General features: G+C 45.2%; 1 protein-coding gene across 1 annotated transcript in view; it reads left to right on the top strand.

The window, feature by feature from the left end:
• The window catches only part of LOC122808395 (phosphatidylinositol 4-phosphate 5-kinase type-1 alpha-like), an 814,028-nt gene extending 799,340 nt beyond the window's left edge, over positions 1-14,688 (top strand). The window contains exon 6 of the mRNA XM_044079361.1: positions 14,455-14,688. Within this exon, the coding sequence (XP_043935296.1) occupies positions 14,455-14,688 (234 nt within the window). The remainder of the gene's footprint in view (positions 1-14,454) is intronic.
• Positions 14,689-15,085: the final 397 nt, after the last annotated feature.

Genomic DNA, 15,085 nt, shown 5'->3' with positions numbered 1-15,085 from the left:
CGCCAGAGAAGCAGGGGCAACTAACTCAATACTTCAGAGCACTAGCAAATTGCACCAGGCTGACTGCAAGGAAAATCCTGCAGGCTCTGGGATTCATGGCATCTTGCATCTTATTAATCCCATGTGCAAAGCTGCATATGAGGAAACTTCAATGGTACCTGAAAAACATATGGTCTCAACACAGCCACAGTTTGGAAACAATAATACCACTAATTCCATGTCTGCAAAAGGAATTTGTGGTGGGCTCAAGCATGCCAAACAAACACAGGTCTTCCATTCAGCAAGCCTCAAGCAAATCAAATCATCACAACAGACGCCTCGGACTACGCCTGGGGGGCGCACATGACAGATCGGTGCATTCAGGGCAAATGGTCCCAAAAAGAAAAGCACCTTCACATCAATCAAAAGTAAATGCTAGCAGTAATAAATGCTATTATAGCTTTCAAGGACCTTCTGCAACCAGGTCAACTGTTGATAAGAACGGACAACACCACAGTTATGTGGTACATAAACAAACGGGGAGGAACACATTCATACCCCCTATGCAGACTGGCCATGTCACTTTGGAACATGGCCATGGACTTACAAATCAAACTACAAGCACAGTACTTGCCAGGCAAATAAAACACGCTGGCAGACAACCTAAGCAGAAATATGACAGATCCACACGAATGGAAGTTGCATCCAAACGTTTTTACAGAAATAATACAAGCATGGGAAAGGCCAGACATAGATCTCTTTGCCTCCCACAAAAATCACCAATTGACAAAATTCTGCTCAAGGATTTTCCATCCAAAGGCCTGGAGAGTGGACGCTCTCTCTTTCAGTTGGACATCAATGACAGTTTATGCTTTCCCACCTCTTCCTCTGCTGCCCAAAGTTCTATTAAAAACCAGAGCAGACAGACCAAAGATGATTCTCATTGCTCCGGACTGGCCAAGACAACACTGGTGCCCACTCCTGAGGAGCCTGACGCATTTCCCACCATGGACCCTGCCACTAATGCCTCTTCTGACTCAGCACAGCTTCAAAACTCTTCACAGCCAGCTAAAAACACGCAATCTAGCCGCATGGAAGATTCCTTAGCATCACAACAGACCCTACTCTCCAAGGAGGTGCAGGATGTCATTTTGGAGGCCAGAAGGCAGTCAACTAGAAAAGCTTACTCCGCAAAATGGAAACGGTTTTGTGTCTGGAATGAAAAAAAGGGCCAGGATCCTGGAAAACTGAATTTACCTCAAATACTACAGTATTTAGCTGAGCTGCTAAGCAGTGGACTTTCATTCTCCTCCATCAAAATCCAAGCCTTAGCAATTTCTGCAGAATACAACACTGATCCACCCTTATTCTCTCACCCTCTCTTAAGACAGTTCCTCAGAGGGGCTAAGAATCTAAGACCCCCAAGGAAACAACCAATACCTGTTTGGGATCTCAATTTCATTCTGGAAAAACTGACCTTGCCTCCCTTTGAGCCAGCTGCTTCATCAGATTTGCAATACTTGTCCTGGAAAACAGCTTTCCTTCTGGCTATTACCTCAGCTCGTAGAGTTTCAGAACTACAAGCTCTCATGGCTGTGCAGCCTTTTATCATCTTCCATCAGGACAGAGTTTCCTTATGAACCAACCCGTCCTTTATGCCTAAAATGGTATCCAGGGTAGCTTTGAATCGGGCCATACACTTACCTACCTTTTATCCTAATCCTCAAAACAAAGGGGAGAGATTACTACATTCCTTGGACATCCACAGACAACTCCGTTATTATCTGGACAGAACAAAACCTTTCAGAAAATCAGAACAGCTCTTTGTGTCCTATGCTGTAGGAGCTCAAGGAAAGCCAATTTCGAAACAGACAATCTCAAAATGGATAGCCCACTGCATACGCTTTTGCTATTCTTTTCATGGCAAAGCTGTACCTACAGGCATCAGATCTCACTCCACAAGGGCCACAGCTACCTCTGCAGCTTTCCTCAGAGTTGTTCCTACCAAAGATATTTTGGAAGCATCCACTTGGAGTTCTGTGCATACCTTCTCCAAGCACTACCACCTACCATTATACTCCAAAACTAGAGCAGGCTTTGCCACTGCAGTCTTGCAGGGCATCCTGGCTCCTCCTAGTTCCACCTAGTGCCTACCACCCCTTTCTTAGCTTTGGGATTCTACCCATCTGATATGACTGCAGCTGTATGCACGATGAACATAGTACAGTTTTGTACCTACCATAAATGTCAATGTTAGAGTGCTAATACAGCTGCAGTCCAGGTTTCCCTCTCTCCTTCCCCTCTTGGGACAGGCCTATAGGCTAACACATCCTCATACAACCTGATTGGGGTATTCATTTATGGTGTATTTGCTTGCAACTACTGTATTTTGATTATATTGCACTGCTTTATTCCACAAATTTATGTATTGCCTTCCTTCTGGGGGCACCTGACATCTGGGGCAAGAAAAACTGAAGAAAATGGTGTCGGCTGGTTCCTTTATACCCCTGTCACACTGACATCAGGGAGGAAGCGACGACAACCAACGCCGGACCTAGACTTTGGAATTTGGCCGACCGAGGACCCGCCTGACGGCAGGAGAACCCATCTGTTATGACTGCAGCTGTATTAGCACTCGAACACCTACATTTATGGTAGGTACAAAACTGTACTTTGTGCACACTTACCATAAATGTAGACGTTAGAATGTATTCACTGTTGCAGTCCTGGATGTTCTTCGTCTCACATTGCTGCAGTCATGACCTGTGGGTAGTCCGCTGTCCTCGGTCGGCCCGAATACCAAAGAGCTAGGCTGGCGCGTCATTGTCGCCTAGAGCTGACGACAGTACGCAGTAGTACTTAAGCGCATGACCGACGCCATATCCTCAGTCTTTCTTGCCGTGGTCCAAGCAGAAGCAGCGTTGCAAGTGCCGCTCGCGCTCTGAAATTTTCATTTTCCGAGTTTCAGACCGAAGACCAAGTTGAGCTAAGTACCCCGTTGGGGAAATTTTTGTCTTTTCTTGCCTCAGTTATCCGGATGTCAGAAAAAGTTAATAATTGCATTTCTTGTGGGAAACAGATACCTCATAGGGATTATCATTCTTTCTGTATTCCTTGCTTGGGGCCTGAGCACACGTGGTCGGGTGTCGCTGTGCTAGATTTAATAAGCGCACCATTAAACGAAGATTAGACTGTGCCAGGCTTGTTTTCGGTAAACGGTGTAACTATAACATGCCGTCGGATCCTCCGACGCCTGCTACCGCTAAAAAGCGTAAGGATAAATCTTTGAGGTCTAAACCGGATGAGTCATCCATTGCGGACGCCGGTTCTACGGAGCCTCCGGTTGAATCTGTGGATCCTGCTGAGGGTTCGGCTGAATCCCAGGGGGGAACCTTTACTTTTGCAGGAGTTGGCCTCTCAGGAGTTAGGCCAGGCTGAGGGTGCTTCTCCGGTATCTGTAGTTCCATCTTTACAAAAGGTTATTAGGCCTTCTACTTCAGTGCCTAAAGGCCATGCTAAGGCCAAACCTTGTCTTGTTGGCCCTGGTCATAGTTCTAGCTCTCCAGCCCCTGTTCCTAAAAAGCATATGTTGAAAATGGCAGAGGACTTGATTACTTTGATCAGGGGTTCTATGCCCCCAGAGAAGAGGCCTAGGGTGGAGGCAGATTTAGAGGGAATGGATCATTCCTCAAACTACTCTGATTCCTCAGCTGAAGAAATTCAGGATTTCCCTTCCTATTCAGATTCGGATGCAGAGGACTCCTGTCCTTCTGCTTCTCCTCCAGAAGATTTTTCTTTTTCTGAGACTTTACATTCCATGAGGGAGCATTTCAAGTGGGAAGGTCAAGATTTTTCAGATTCTCGGAAAAGGCTTAGGGAATTTTTGTTTCTGCCACAACATAGGCCCTTGGCTATTCCTCCTGTCTTAGATGTTGTTCAGGATGTTTTTTCTGAATCTTCCCTTAATCCTGATTCTTTGCCTCCGGCCCCTGTTAAGCCAGACAGGTATTACAGAGTTCCAGAAGCACATAGGTATTTGTACAAGAGTCCTAGAGCTGATCCGGAAACTATTATTCAAGGTCCGAAGGGTGTTAGGGCTTCTGTGGCTAAGAATCCAGTTCCTTTGGATAAAGATTCTAGAGCGTTAGATAGGTGGGGGAAAAAGTGTACACCTCCTCTACGTTAGCTATGAGGGCTTTGAATTGCCAATTTCATATGCTGAAGTATCAAAACTTTTTGTTAGGCCAATTGAAATCTAAGGTGGATGCTTTATCTGAGGGTATAGAGTGTAAGGAGCTCCAGGAGTTGGTTCATGCATCAGATCAAGTTGGCAAACATTCTTTGCAGTGTGGTTTCGATGCTCTTCAGGCTTCATCTAGGGTGGCTGCTACAGGTTCAGTTATTCGTAGACATGCCTGGCTTAAGGATCAAAATTTGTCAGAGCATGTTAAGGCTCGGATTTTGGATGCTCCTCTTCAATCTGAAGTACTTTTTGGTCCTCCTGTGGAATCAGTTTTGAAAAAGATGGAAGATAAGGCTAAGTCTATGCAGACGGTCAAGGATTTTATGCAGGTGCAGCCCCCTAAGTTTAGTAGGAATTGGCCTGCTAGAGGATGGTCTTATCCTTCTTCAGATTATCAGTCTAAGGGCAGGTCTAGACGTGGTAGAGGCAGGGCTCACGCTCAGGGTTCTTTCAGACCTAGGGGAGTTCTCCGGCACAGTCTTCTGGTGAGGGCAGGGGTCAGCCCTTTCGTAAGCAGACCCAATGACCTGTATCTTCCGCTGCCAGACCCTTCTTTACTGGGCAGCTCCTCTAGGAGGAAAGTTGGGACTTTTCAAACAAAACTGGAATTTGGTCACCCAGGACAAATGGGTGTTGGATATAATAAATCAAGGTTACAAGTTTTTTCACACTTTTCCTCCTTTCAAAGGCATGCCGGATGTGCCTCCTCAGCAAAGGCTGGAGGCTCAGGAGCAAATTTCTTTGCTTTTGCAGATGGAGGCAATTCAGGTGGTTCCTCCGTCAGAAGTAGGCCTAGGATTTTATTCCTGTCTATTCCTAGTGCCAAAGAAAGGAAACACTTGGAGGCCAATTCTGGATTTGTCCATTCTCAATACATACCTAGAAATTCCAAAGTTCAAGATGTTAACATTACAACAACTTCTGCCTATGATAGGCAAAGATCACTGGATGGTAACCCTGGATCTCAAAGAGGCCTATCTTCACATCCCTATCAGGCCCAGCTGCAGGAGATTCCTGAGATTTCGGGCTGGTACTTCTCATTATCAGTTCTCTGCATTGCTTTTTGGTTTATCTACTGCGCCCAGGGTATTCACAAAAGTTCTGGCTCCTGTGATTGCTTTCTTCAGACAGAGAGGAATACAAATTTATCCTTATCTGGACGATTGCCTGATTCTTGCTCAAAACAAAGACAAATTACTACAACATCTCCAGTATGTAATGGCAGTTTTAAGGTGCCTAGGGTATTCTGTGAACGAAATAAAGTCCAGTCTAGTGCCCTCTCAGGACATGTGCTTTCTGGGTGTGAGACTGAATACAGCTTCTCAGATGGCATTTCTGACCCCGGACAAACAAAGAACTCTTCATCTATACTTCCAGCAGTTATCAGTAATGTCCAGGCTGACTGCAAGGACAGTCCTCCAAGCCTTGGGGTTCATGGCATCTTGCATTCTAGTACTTCCCAATGCCAAACTGCATATGAGGAAGCTACAGTGGTATCTCAAAAGTGTGTGGGCTCAACACTGCCACAGTTTGGACACTGTCATTCGGATTATACCTTGCATCCAGAAGGAATTCCTGTGGTGGGCTCAGGAATGTCACCTAAACAAGGGACTCTCTGTGACCCGACCAGAGGCGAGTCAGATCCTAACGACGGATGCCTCGGACTTGGCTTGGGGAGCACACTTCAATGGGAAATGGATACAAGACATGTGGCCTCCCAAACTACTACATTTGCATATCAACATGAAGGAGATTTTAGCAGTCCAATTTGCTTTGATGGCCTTCAAGGACCTACTTCAGCCGGGACAGGTGTTGATCCAAACAGACAACACAACAGTCATGTGGTACATCAACAAGCAGGGGGGAACCCATTCCTACCCTCTTTGCAGACAAGCAATGATTTTATGGGAAACTGCTCCGAGTTTGCGAATCAATCTTCAAGCACGGTTTCTGCCAGGAGCACAGAACTCCCTAGCAGATATATTGAGCAGGCAAATTGTGGATCCCCACGAGTGGAAACTGGATCCTCAGGTTTTCAAACAATTGACTGTGGCTTGGGGAACTCCAGACATAGATCTGTTCGCTTCTCCACTGAATTTTCAACTTCCAAAATTTTGCACAAAGATGTTCCACCCAGATGCTTGGAAAGTGGATGCTCTATCTTTCAGTTGGAACAACCTTCACGTTTATGCTTTTCCTCCTCTGCCTCTTCTCCCCAAGGTACTCTTGAAAGTCAGGCGGGACAAGCCTTGCATGATTCTAATAGCACCAGATTGGCCACGTCAGCAATGGTATCCTCTGCTGAGGAGTTTAATCCAGGAGCCTCCTTGGCCTCTGCCACAGGTTCCTCATTTGTTGTCCCAGTCAAACAATCATTTTCTCAATGTTCAGGTGCAGTCCCTCCATCTGACAGCCTGGCGTATTCTGTGATGGAGCCGGTGGGGTCTCAGCTTCCTCAACAGGTTTTAGATGTCATTTTGGAAGCTAAGCGGCCTAGCACTAGAAAAGTTTATGCTGATAAATGGAAGAGATTTTTTCTTTGGAGCACTGCAAAGGGTTTTGATGTTTCAGTGCCTAATTTGAGTTTTGCACTACAGTATCTTACTGAATTACTGGACAAGGTTTGTCATTCTCTTCTGTGAAGGTTCATGCTGCAGCCATTTCTGCTCACTATGATTGTGACCCTCCTTTATTTTCTCATTCTTTGTTCAAACAATTTCTTAGAGGGGCAAAGAATATAAGACCCCCACGTAGAGCTCCTACTCCTTCCTGGGATCTCAATTTTGTTTTGGAGAAACTTACTTTACCTCCTTTTGAACCTGCAGCTACGTCTGAACTGAAGTTTTGTCTTGGAAGACTGCTTTTTTGTTGGCCATTACTTCTGCTAGGAGGGTATCTGAATTGCAGGCACTCATGGCAGTTGAACCCTTTTTGATATTTCATAAGGATAGAGTTTCTTTGCGAACTAACCCTACTTTTATGCCTAAAGTGATTTCTAATGTGGCCTTGAACCAGTCTATTCGTTTGCCTACTTTTTATGCTGATCCCCAAAATAAAGGGGAAAAAGTTTTGCATTCTTTGGATATCCACAGGCAGTTACGTTACTATTTGTGCAGAACTAAGGAGTTCAGACAAACTCAACAGTTATTTGATGTCCTTCAAGGATGCATCTGCAGTCCTAACAAATGGGTTGTCCTGCCTCAGGCAGCCCTTCGGTCGGCCGGATTCCAAAGTCTGGGTCTGGCCTCGGCTGATGTCTCACTTCACCCGACGTCACTGCGGCTGTCAATTGGGTATAAAGGCATCAGCCAACGCCATTTTCCTCAGTCTTTCTTGCCGCACGGTGCCCGAAGCAGAAGCTGTTCGCAAGTGCCGGTCGGTCAGATCCAGAGTTTTCTACTACCGAAGACTTCTAAAAAAGCTAAGTACCCCGTTGGGGACTCTTTCTTGCCTCAGCCGATGTCAGAAAAAGTAAATAATTGTTTAACTTGTGGGAAACAAATACCTCATAAGGATTTCCACTCTTACTGCCTTCCTTGCTTAGGCCCAGACCACGACGTAGCAGCTTGTCTAGCCTGTGCTTCCTTCAACCGACGGACACTTAGATGTCGGTCGGAGTTTGCGGAGGAGTTTTTTGGTCCCGCTTTTGCTTACAAAATGCCGTCGGAGACTCCGACTTCGCATTTAGCTAAAAAGCGTAAGGAAAAGGACCGACACTCGCGGTCCGCGGTTTCGGCCGAAACCACGGTTAAGCCAACCGCGAGTGTCTCTGTTTCAGCTGAAACAGAGTCCTCGGTTCTTCCTTCGGCCGAAAACATTCCTCCTGCAGCCGAGGCCTCACACAGCATGGCTGAATCTGCTACTGAAATTTCTCCTGCTGTAGCAGGCACCCAGGATTTTTATCAGATACTATTGCTTTGGACATATCTACTCCTGCACGTGGAGCTGCTAGGCCCCCTGCATCCATGTCTATCAAGGCTTTCTCTAGGGCTAAAGCAGCTAAATCTTCTAAGGCCTTGCCTTCTAAAACCTCCTCACACAGGCCTAGCTCTAGTTCCCAAATGCTTAGCCTGGCAGAGGATCTCATTTCTTTGATCAGGGGATCCCAACCTCACCCTGACAGGGCCTCTCATCCCCCTCCAGAGAAGAGGCCTAGAGCAGAGCCCCCTGAACCAGTTTCTACGGATTATTCTTCTGATGATTCAGAAAACTCAAATCCTCCTGAAGGCCCTTATTCTCCATATGAGGATTCTGACGCAGAAGACTCCATTCCTTCTGCCTCTCCTCCTGAGGAATTTTCTTTTGGGGAAACCTTGCATGCTATGAGGGAACAATTTCAATGGCAGGGCCAGGATTTTTCTGATTCAAGGAAATGGCTCAGGACCTTTTTGCATTTGCCACAGCATAGGCCTTTAGCCATTCCTCCAGTACTAACAGTTGTGGATGATGCATTCAATGATGCTTGTACTGCCCTGACTCTCTTCCTCCGCCCCTGCTAAGCCCGACAGATACTACAGGGTCCCGGACACACATTATCACCTGTATAAGGCTCCTATTGCAGATCCTGAAACTATTTCTCAAGGCCCCAAAGCTGTAGCAACTACCAAAAACCCCCTCCCCTCTGAAAGAGAATCTAGAGCATTAGAGAGATGGGGTAAAAAAGTTTATACTTCTGCTACTCTTTCGGCTAGGGCTTTAAACTGTCAATTCCACATGATTCAGTATCAGGAATTTTTGTTAGATCAGTTAAATAAAAAAACTATCCTCTCCTGAACCTATAGACCGTAAGTCCCTTCAGGATTTGGTACATAACACTCAGCAGGTCAGTAATCATTCCTTAAAATGCGGCTATGATGCGCTGGAGGCTTCCTTTAGATCAGCTATGACTGGTACAGTGATCAGAAGGCATGCATGGTTAAAAGAGCAATCCTTACCAGACCATGTAAAGTCAAAGCTCCTGGATGCACCCATGGAGAAACTCAGTTTGTTTGGCTCCCCTGCACAGCAAGTGTTAAAGAAGGTGGAGGAAAAAGCAAAATCTGTCCAAACAGTCAAGGACTTCTTACAGGTCCAGCCTCCTAGGTTTAGTAGAAATTGGCCTTCGAAGAATTGGTCCTTTCCAGACACCAGAGCACAGAGAGGCAGAAATAGGCGCTCAAGAGGCAGAGGTCAATCCAGAGGTGCCTACAGGGGACGTCAGTGGCAGCCTAACAACCAGAGAAGTACTGCCACAGATCCAGCTACTACCACTTCCACAGGACAGTCACAGTGACTTGGCTCTGATACCGCCTACCAGGGAACAACTGGAAGCACCCTTAGGCGGAAAGCTAGCCTTATTTTCAGTAAACTGGCATTACATTACAGGAGACAAATGGATTTTACAGACAATAGACAAAGGTTACAGGTTTCACTTCCATACTCTACCAAGGAAGAGAGGAATGCCAAACCTACCACCAAACCAAAAGACAAACGCTCTAGAACAAATCAACCACTTACTAAGGATGAGAGCTATAGAAAAGGTACCGGCTATGGAACAAGGACAAAGATTTTATTCCAGACTTTTCCTGGTGCCAAGAAAAGAAAACCAATGGAGGCCTATTCTCGACCTGTCCGCTCTCAACACATATCTCATTGTTCCAAAATGCTGACCCTACAGCAACTTCTTCCCATGCTGGGCAAGGAGGCTTGGCTGGTGACTCTAGATCTCAAGGAGGCATACCTACACGTCCCTATTCGACCAGATTGCAGAAGATACCTCAGATTTCTTGCAGGATCAGAGCATTATCAATTCTCAGCATTGCCCTTTGGCTTATCTACTGCGCCCAGAGTATTCACGAAATGCCTGGCATTAGTAATTGCTCATTGCAGGCTTCAGGGAATTCAAATTTATCCATACCTGGACAACTGCCTGCTACAAGCGGACAACAAGATCAAATTAACAAAAGATTTGGAAAAGGTTATTCACCTACTGCAGGCCTTGGGATACACAGTCAACATAAAAAAGTCAAGGCTGGTACCATCCCAAAGGATTACATTCTTGGGTGCAGAACTGGACACATCAAATCAAATGGCATTTCTCACAGCAGAAAAACAAAAACAACTACCACTCTATTTCAAGGCATTAACAAAGCAGAACCAGCTAACAGCAAGGAAAATCCTGCAAGCCCTGGGTTACATGGCATCCTGCATAATATTGATCCCACATGCCAGACTGCATATGAGGAAGTTGCAATGGTACCTAAGGAATTTATGGTCTCAGCACAAGCACAGCCTAGAAACCCAAATTCCAATAATTCCATGCCTGAAGCAAGAATTCCTGTGGTGGGCGCAGGCCTGTCAGTTGAACAAAGGACTGCCTTTCCACAGCCCACACCCAAGCCAGACCATCACCACGGACGCCTCAGACCTCGGTTGGGGGGCACACATGGCAGACAAGTGTATACAAGGCCTATGGACACAGGATCAGCTGAACCTGTACATAAATCAAAAAGAGATGCTGGCAGTGAAACAGGCAATTCAGACATTCAGACTGTTTCTTCAACAGGGTCATTTGCTGATAAGGACGGACAACACCACAGTTATGTGGTATATCAACAAGCAAGGAGGCACACATTCATACCCTCTATGCCGGATGGCAATGGACCTGTGGAATGTGGCCCTGAACCTCAACACTCAGCTCCAGGCCTTATTTGTGCCAGGAAAAGAAAATATATTAGCAGACACATTAAGCAGAACTACCACGGATGCTGCATCCGGACATCTTCAAAACCATTACAGAGAAATGGGGGCTACCACAAATAGACCTGTTCGCATCCCCACACAACCACCAATTGAGAAAATTCTGCACAAGGACATACCACCCACTTGCTTGGAAGGTGGACTCCCTATCCTTCAGTTGGGAAAACCTAACAGCATATGCATTCCCACCTCTTCCTTTGATGCACAAAGTGCTACTGAAGATCAAAGAAGATCACCCAAGGATCATACTGATAGCTCCAGACTGGCCGAGACAGCATTGGTACCCGCTTCTGAGAAGTATGTCTCGGACACACGCATGGCCTCTACCTCTAGTTCCTCTGCTGCTAACACAGAACAACTTCAAGATCCTGCATCCAAACTTGAAAACACTGCAGCTAGCTGCCTGGAATCTTACATGAAACAAAATAACCCAGATTTATCCCAGAGGGTTAAGGACATTCTCCTGGAGGCTCGCAGACCCTCCACAAGGAAGACTTATTCAGCAAAATGGAAGAGATACCTCATTTGGAGTGCAGCAAAAGGAGAACATGTATCATTGGCTAACATAGCTAACATCCTGGAATATTTAGCAGAACTTTTCCACAATGGCCTGTCTTACTCCTCCATCAAGATTCATGCATCAGCAATTTCAGCAGAATACAACATGGATCCTCCAGTCTTCTCTCATCCTCTACTCAGGCAGTTTCTGAGAGGAATTAAAAATGTAAAGCCTCCAAGGAAGCCACCTCTACCTACATGGGACCTGAACTTTGTGCTGGAAAAGTTAACACTTCCCCCTTTTGAACCAGCAGCAACAGCAGAATTACAGTTCTTATCTTGGAAAACTGCTTTCCTGCTTGCAATCACTTCAGCAAGAAGGGTTTCTGAATTACAGGCATTAATGGCAGTACAGCCTTTCCTTATCTTCCATCAGGATAGAGTGTCCTTGAGAACTAACCCTACTTTTATGCCAAAGGTGGTCTCCAGGGTATCATTGAACCAAGCAATCCACCTACCAACATTCTTCCCCAACCCACAGAACAGGGGGGAAAGACTACTGCACACCTTGGATGTACACAGGCAATTGCGCTACTACCTGGACAGAACCAAGAACAATAGAAAAACTGACCAGCTTCTGGTAGCATATGCAGCAGGAATGGAAGGAAAAGCAATTTCAAAACAAACAATCTCAAAATGGATAGGAAATTGCATTAGATTTTGTTACTCCTTTCATGGGAAGACAACTCCAGAAAACATCAGACCTCACTCCACAAGGGCTACAGCCACTACTACAGCTTTCTACGAGGAGTGGCTACCAAAGACATTTTAGAGGCTGCTACTTGGAGCTCCTTGCATACATTTGCCAAGCATTATAATCTGCCTTTATACTCCAGATCCCGAGCAGGTTTTGCAACTGCTGTTTTGCAAGGGATCTTAACTACACCATAATCTTCTTAGTGCCTCCTCCCCCAGTTTGGCTATGGTATTCTACCCATTTGTTAGGACTGCAGATGCATCCTTGAAGGACATAGTACAGTTTTGTACCTACCATAAATGTAGATGTCCGAGAGGTATGCATCTGCAGTCAGGATTACCCACCCTCCTTCCCCTCTGTGGTACTCCTAGGGTATTTGCCCATCTTGTAGCTAGCTGGGGGAATCTGTTATGATGTATTTGTTTGTATATATGTACATACATGCTTATTTTTTGTTTGCTCTCTACTGTTTGGAATCATTTGCATTTATCCAAATTTAGCCTTCCTAGAGGGCACCTGGCATCTGGGGCAAGAAACACTGAGGAAAATGGCGTCGGCTGATGCCTTTATACCCAATTGACAGCCGCAGTGACGTCGGGTGAAGTGCAACATCAGCCGAGGCCAGACCCAGACTTTGGAATCCGGCCGACCGAAGGGCTGCCTGAGGCAGGACAACCCATTTGTTAGGACTGCAGATGCATACCTCTCGGACATCTACATTTATGGTAGGTACAAAACTGTACTTTTCTTTTGCTTTGAGTTCACAAGGGAAAGCTGTTTCAAAGCAGACTATTTCAAAGTGGATTGGTCATTGTATTGCTTTTTGTTATTCTCATCATGGGAAGGATGTTCCTGCTGAGATCAGACCTAATTCTACTAGGGCTACTGCCACTTCTACTGCTTTTTTGAGGGGTGTAGCTACTAAGGATATTTTGGAGGCAGCTACTTGGGAGTTCTGTACACACTTTCACTAAACATTACCATCTCCCTCTCTATTCCAAGTCCAGGGCTGGGTTTGCCACTGCAGTTTTACAGGGCATGTTAGCAGCTCCTAATGCTTTGTAGTTTGCCAGCCTCCCTTTTCCTTTGCTTTGGAATTCTACCCACAGGTCATGACTGCAGCAATGCGAGATGAAGAACATAGTACAGTTTTGTACCTTCCATAAATGTAGATGTTCGAGGATCTACATTGCTGCAGTCCAATTATCCCTCCCTCCTTCCCCTCTATAGTTTGTGGTTGCTGGGTTTCTTTTTGGGATACTCTTTATTTCCACACTGGTGGTTGTTGGGCGTTTACTATTTTGGCTCTGGCCTTTCATTTTTAGGCCTTCTGACATCTGGGGCAAGAAAGACTGAGGATATGGCGTCTGTCATGCGCTTAAGTACTACTGCGTACTGACGTCAGCTCTAGGCGACAATGACCGACGCCAGCCTAGCTCTTTGGTATTCGGGCCGACCGAGGACAGCGGACTACCCACAGGTCATGACTGCAGCAATGTAGATCCTCGAACATCTACATTTATGGTAGGTACAAAACTGTACTTTCCCCTCCCTCCAGCACCCTTGTGTGTCTCTCTCTCTCTCCTATATTACTCACCCCTTCAGGGGTATTGGTATTTACTTTTTACAGGTGGTGTTTTCCCACCATAGCTTAGTTCCCCGTTTGGGGTCTCCTGACATTTGGGGCAAGAAAAACTGATGTAATGGTGTCTGCTGCATGTTTTTATACCCCTGACGACCTGATGTCGGGTGCTGGAGCTACAGCAACTGACTGAGAAATACGAAGTCTCTGGTATTCGGGCCGACTGAGGACTACCTGCAGGCAGAATAACCCAAGTGTGATGACTGCAACAGTACATACAGTCTAACATCTACATTTATAGTAAGTGTGCACAACTGTACTTTTTCTGTGCTGCTTTTGTTTAGCTGTTGTAATGGTGTGGGAAACAATTACATAGGTTTGACACTGCAGATGCTGTACGTACATAATTTTACAGCTGAATGAATCAACTGCAATGTAACCAGCTAAGTTAACAGGTTGTAATGGATTTCTGCATGTGACAGAAGAAACCCATGGCTGCAAAATTTTACTTAGACTAACAAAGTGTTATGATAAATAACAGTGAAGGTCTGTGGAATTAGTAAGAAAGACTTAGATTTTCTGGCATTGTTTTTGTGAGGAACTTTATTTAGTGTTGAACTGTGGCTAAACTAATTGTGCTTTCTGCTTTGTGCGCAGTATTCACTCTGCAGTGATTCATTGATAGAACTTTCAAACCCTGGAGCCAGTGGATCAGTGTTCTATGTCTCTGCTGATGATGAATTCATAATTAAAACCGTGCAGCACAAAGAAGCAGAGTTTTTGCAGAAATTACTTCCTGGTTATTACATGGTATGTGATGTGTCTTGCCTTAGTTTCATTTTTGTTTTTATTTATTTTGTTTTATTTATTGTGGCCTACTCCAAAAAGTAACTTCTCATTACTTTTTGACCTGAAACAAGTGGTGGTACCAGCTGTCAACTGTGTTCTCATCCTTAAATTCTGGTTAATGTTGCATATTGTTACAACGCACCTTTTCCCTCCATTATATGAGTGTAGCAGTTGATCATTATATTGATCCGAATTGGGATAAATAAAGCAGAGTGTAGCTTGTCACTTGGGAGGTCATGTGCACTAATGTCAAATAATTTTAAGAGGTAAATTAGTCTCTTAGCCAACTCACACATTATTATAAAATGCATGATTGGTCTGATCACCAAATATACTGAATCCTTGTAAAGTCCATTCTGTTTAAATGGAAGCTGCTAGTTTTGTGTGTATTTGGACTGTTGTACAGAAACATGGTTTGTAAGGCTTTACTAATAAAGCA

The sequence above is a fragment of the Protopterus annectens genome, chromosome 8.part0 (assembly GCF_019279795.1).
Source record: "Protopterus annectens isolate FY-2018-M chromosome 8.part0, PAN1.0, whole genome shotgun sequence".
In the NCBI taxonomy this organism is placed as follows: Eukaryota; Metazoa; Chordata; order Ceratodontiformes; family Protopteridae; genus Protopterus; species Protopterus annectens.
Note: the sequence above shows the minus strand (reverse complement) of the source record. Positions and strands in the feature narration are given on the sequence as shown.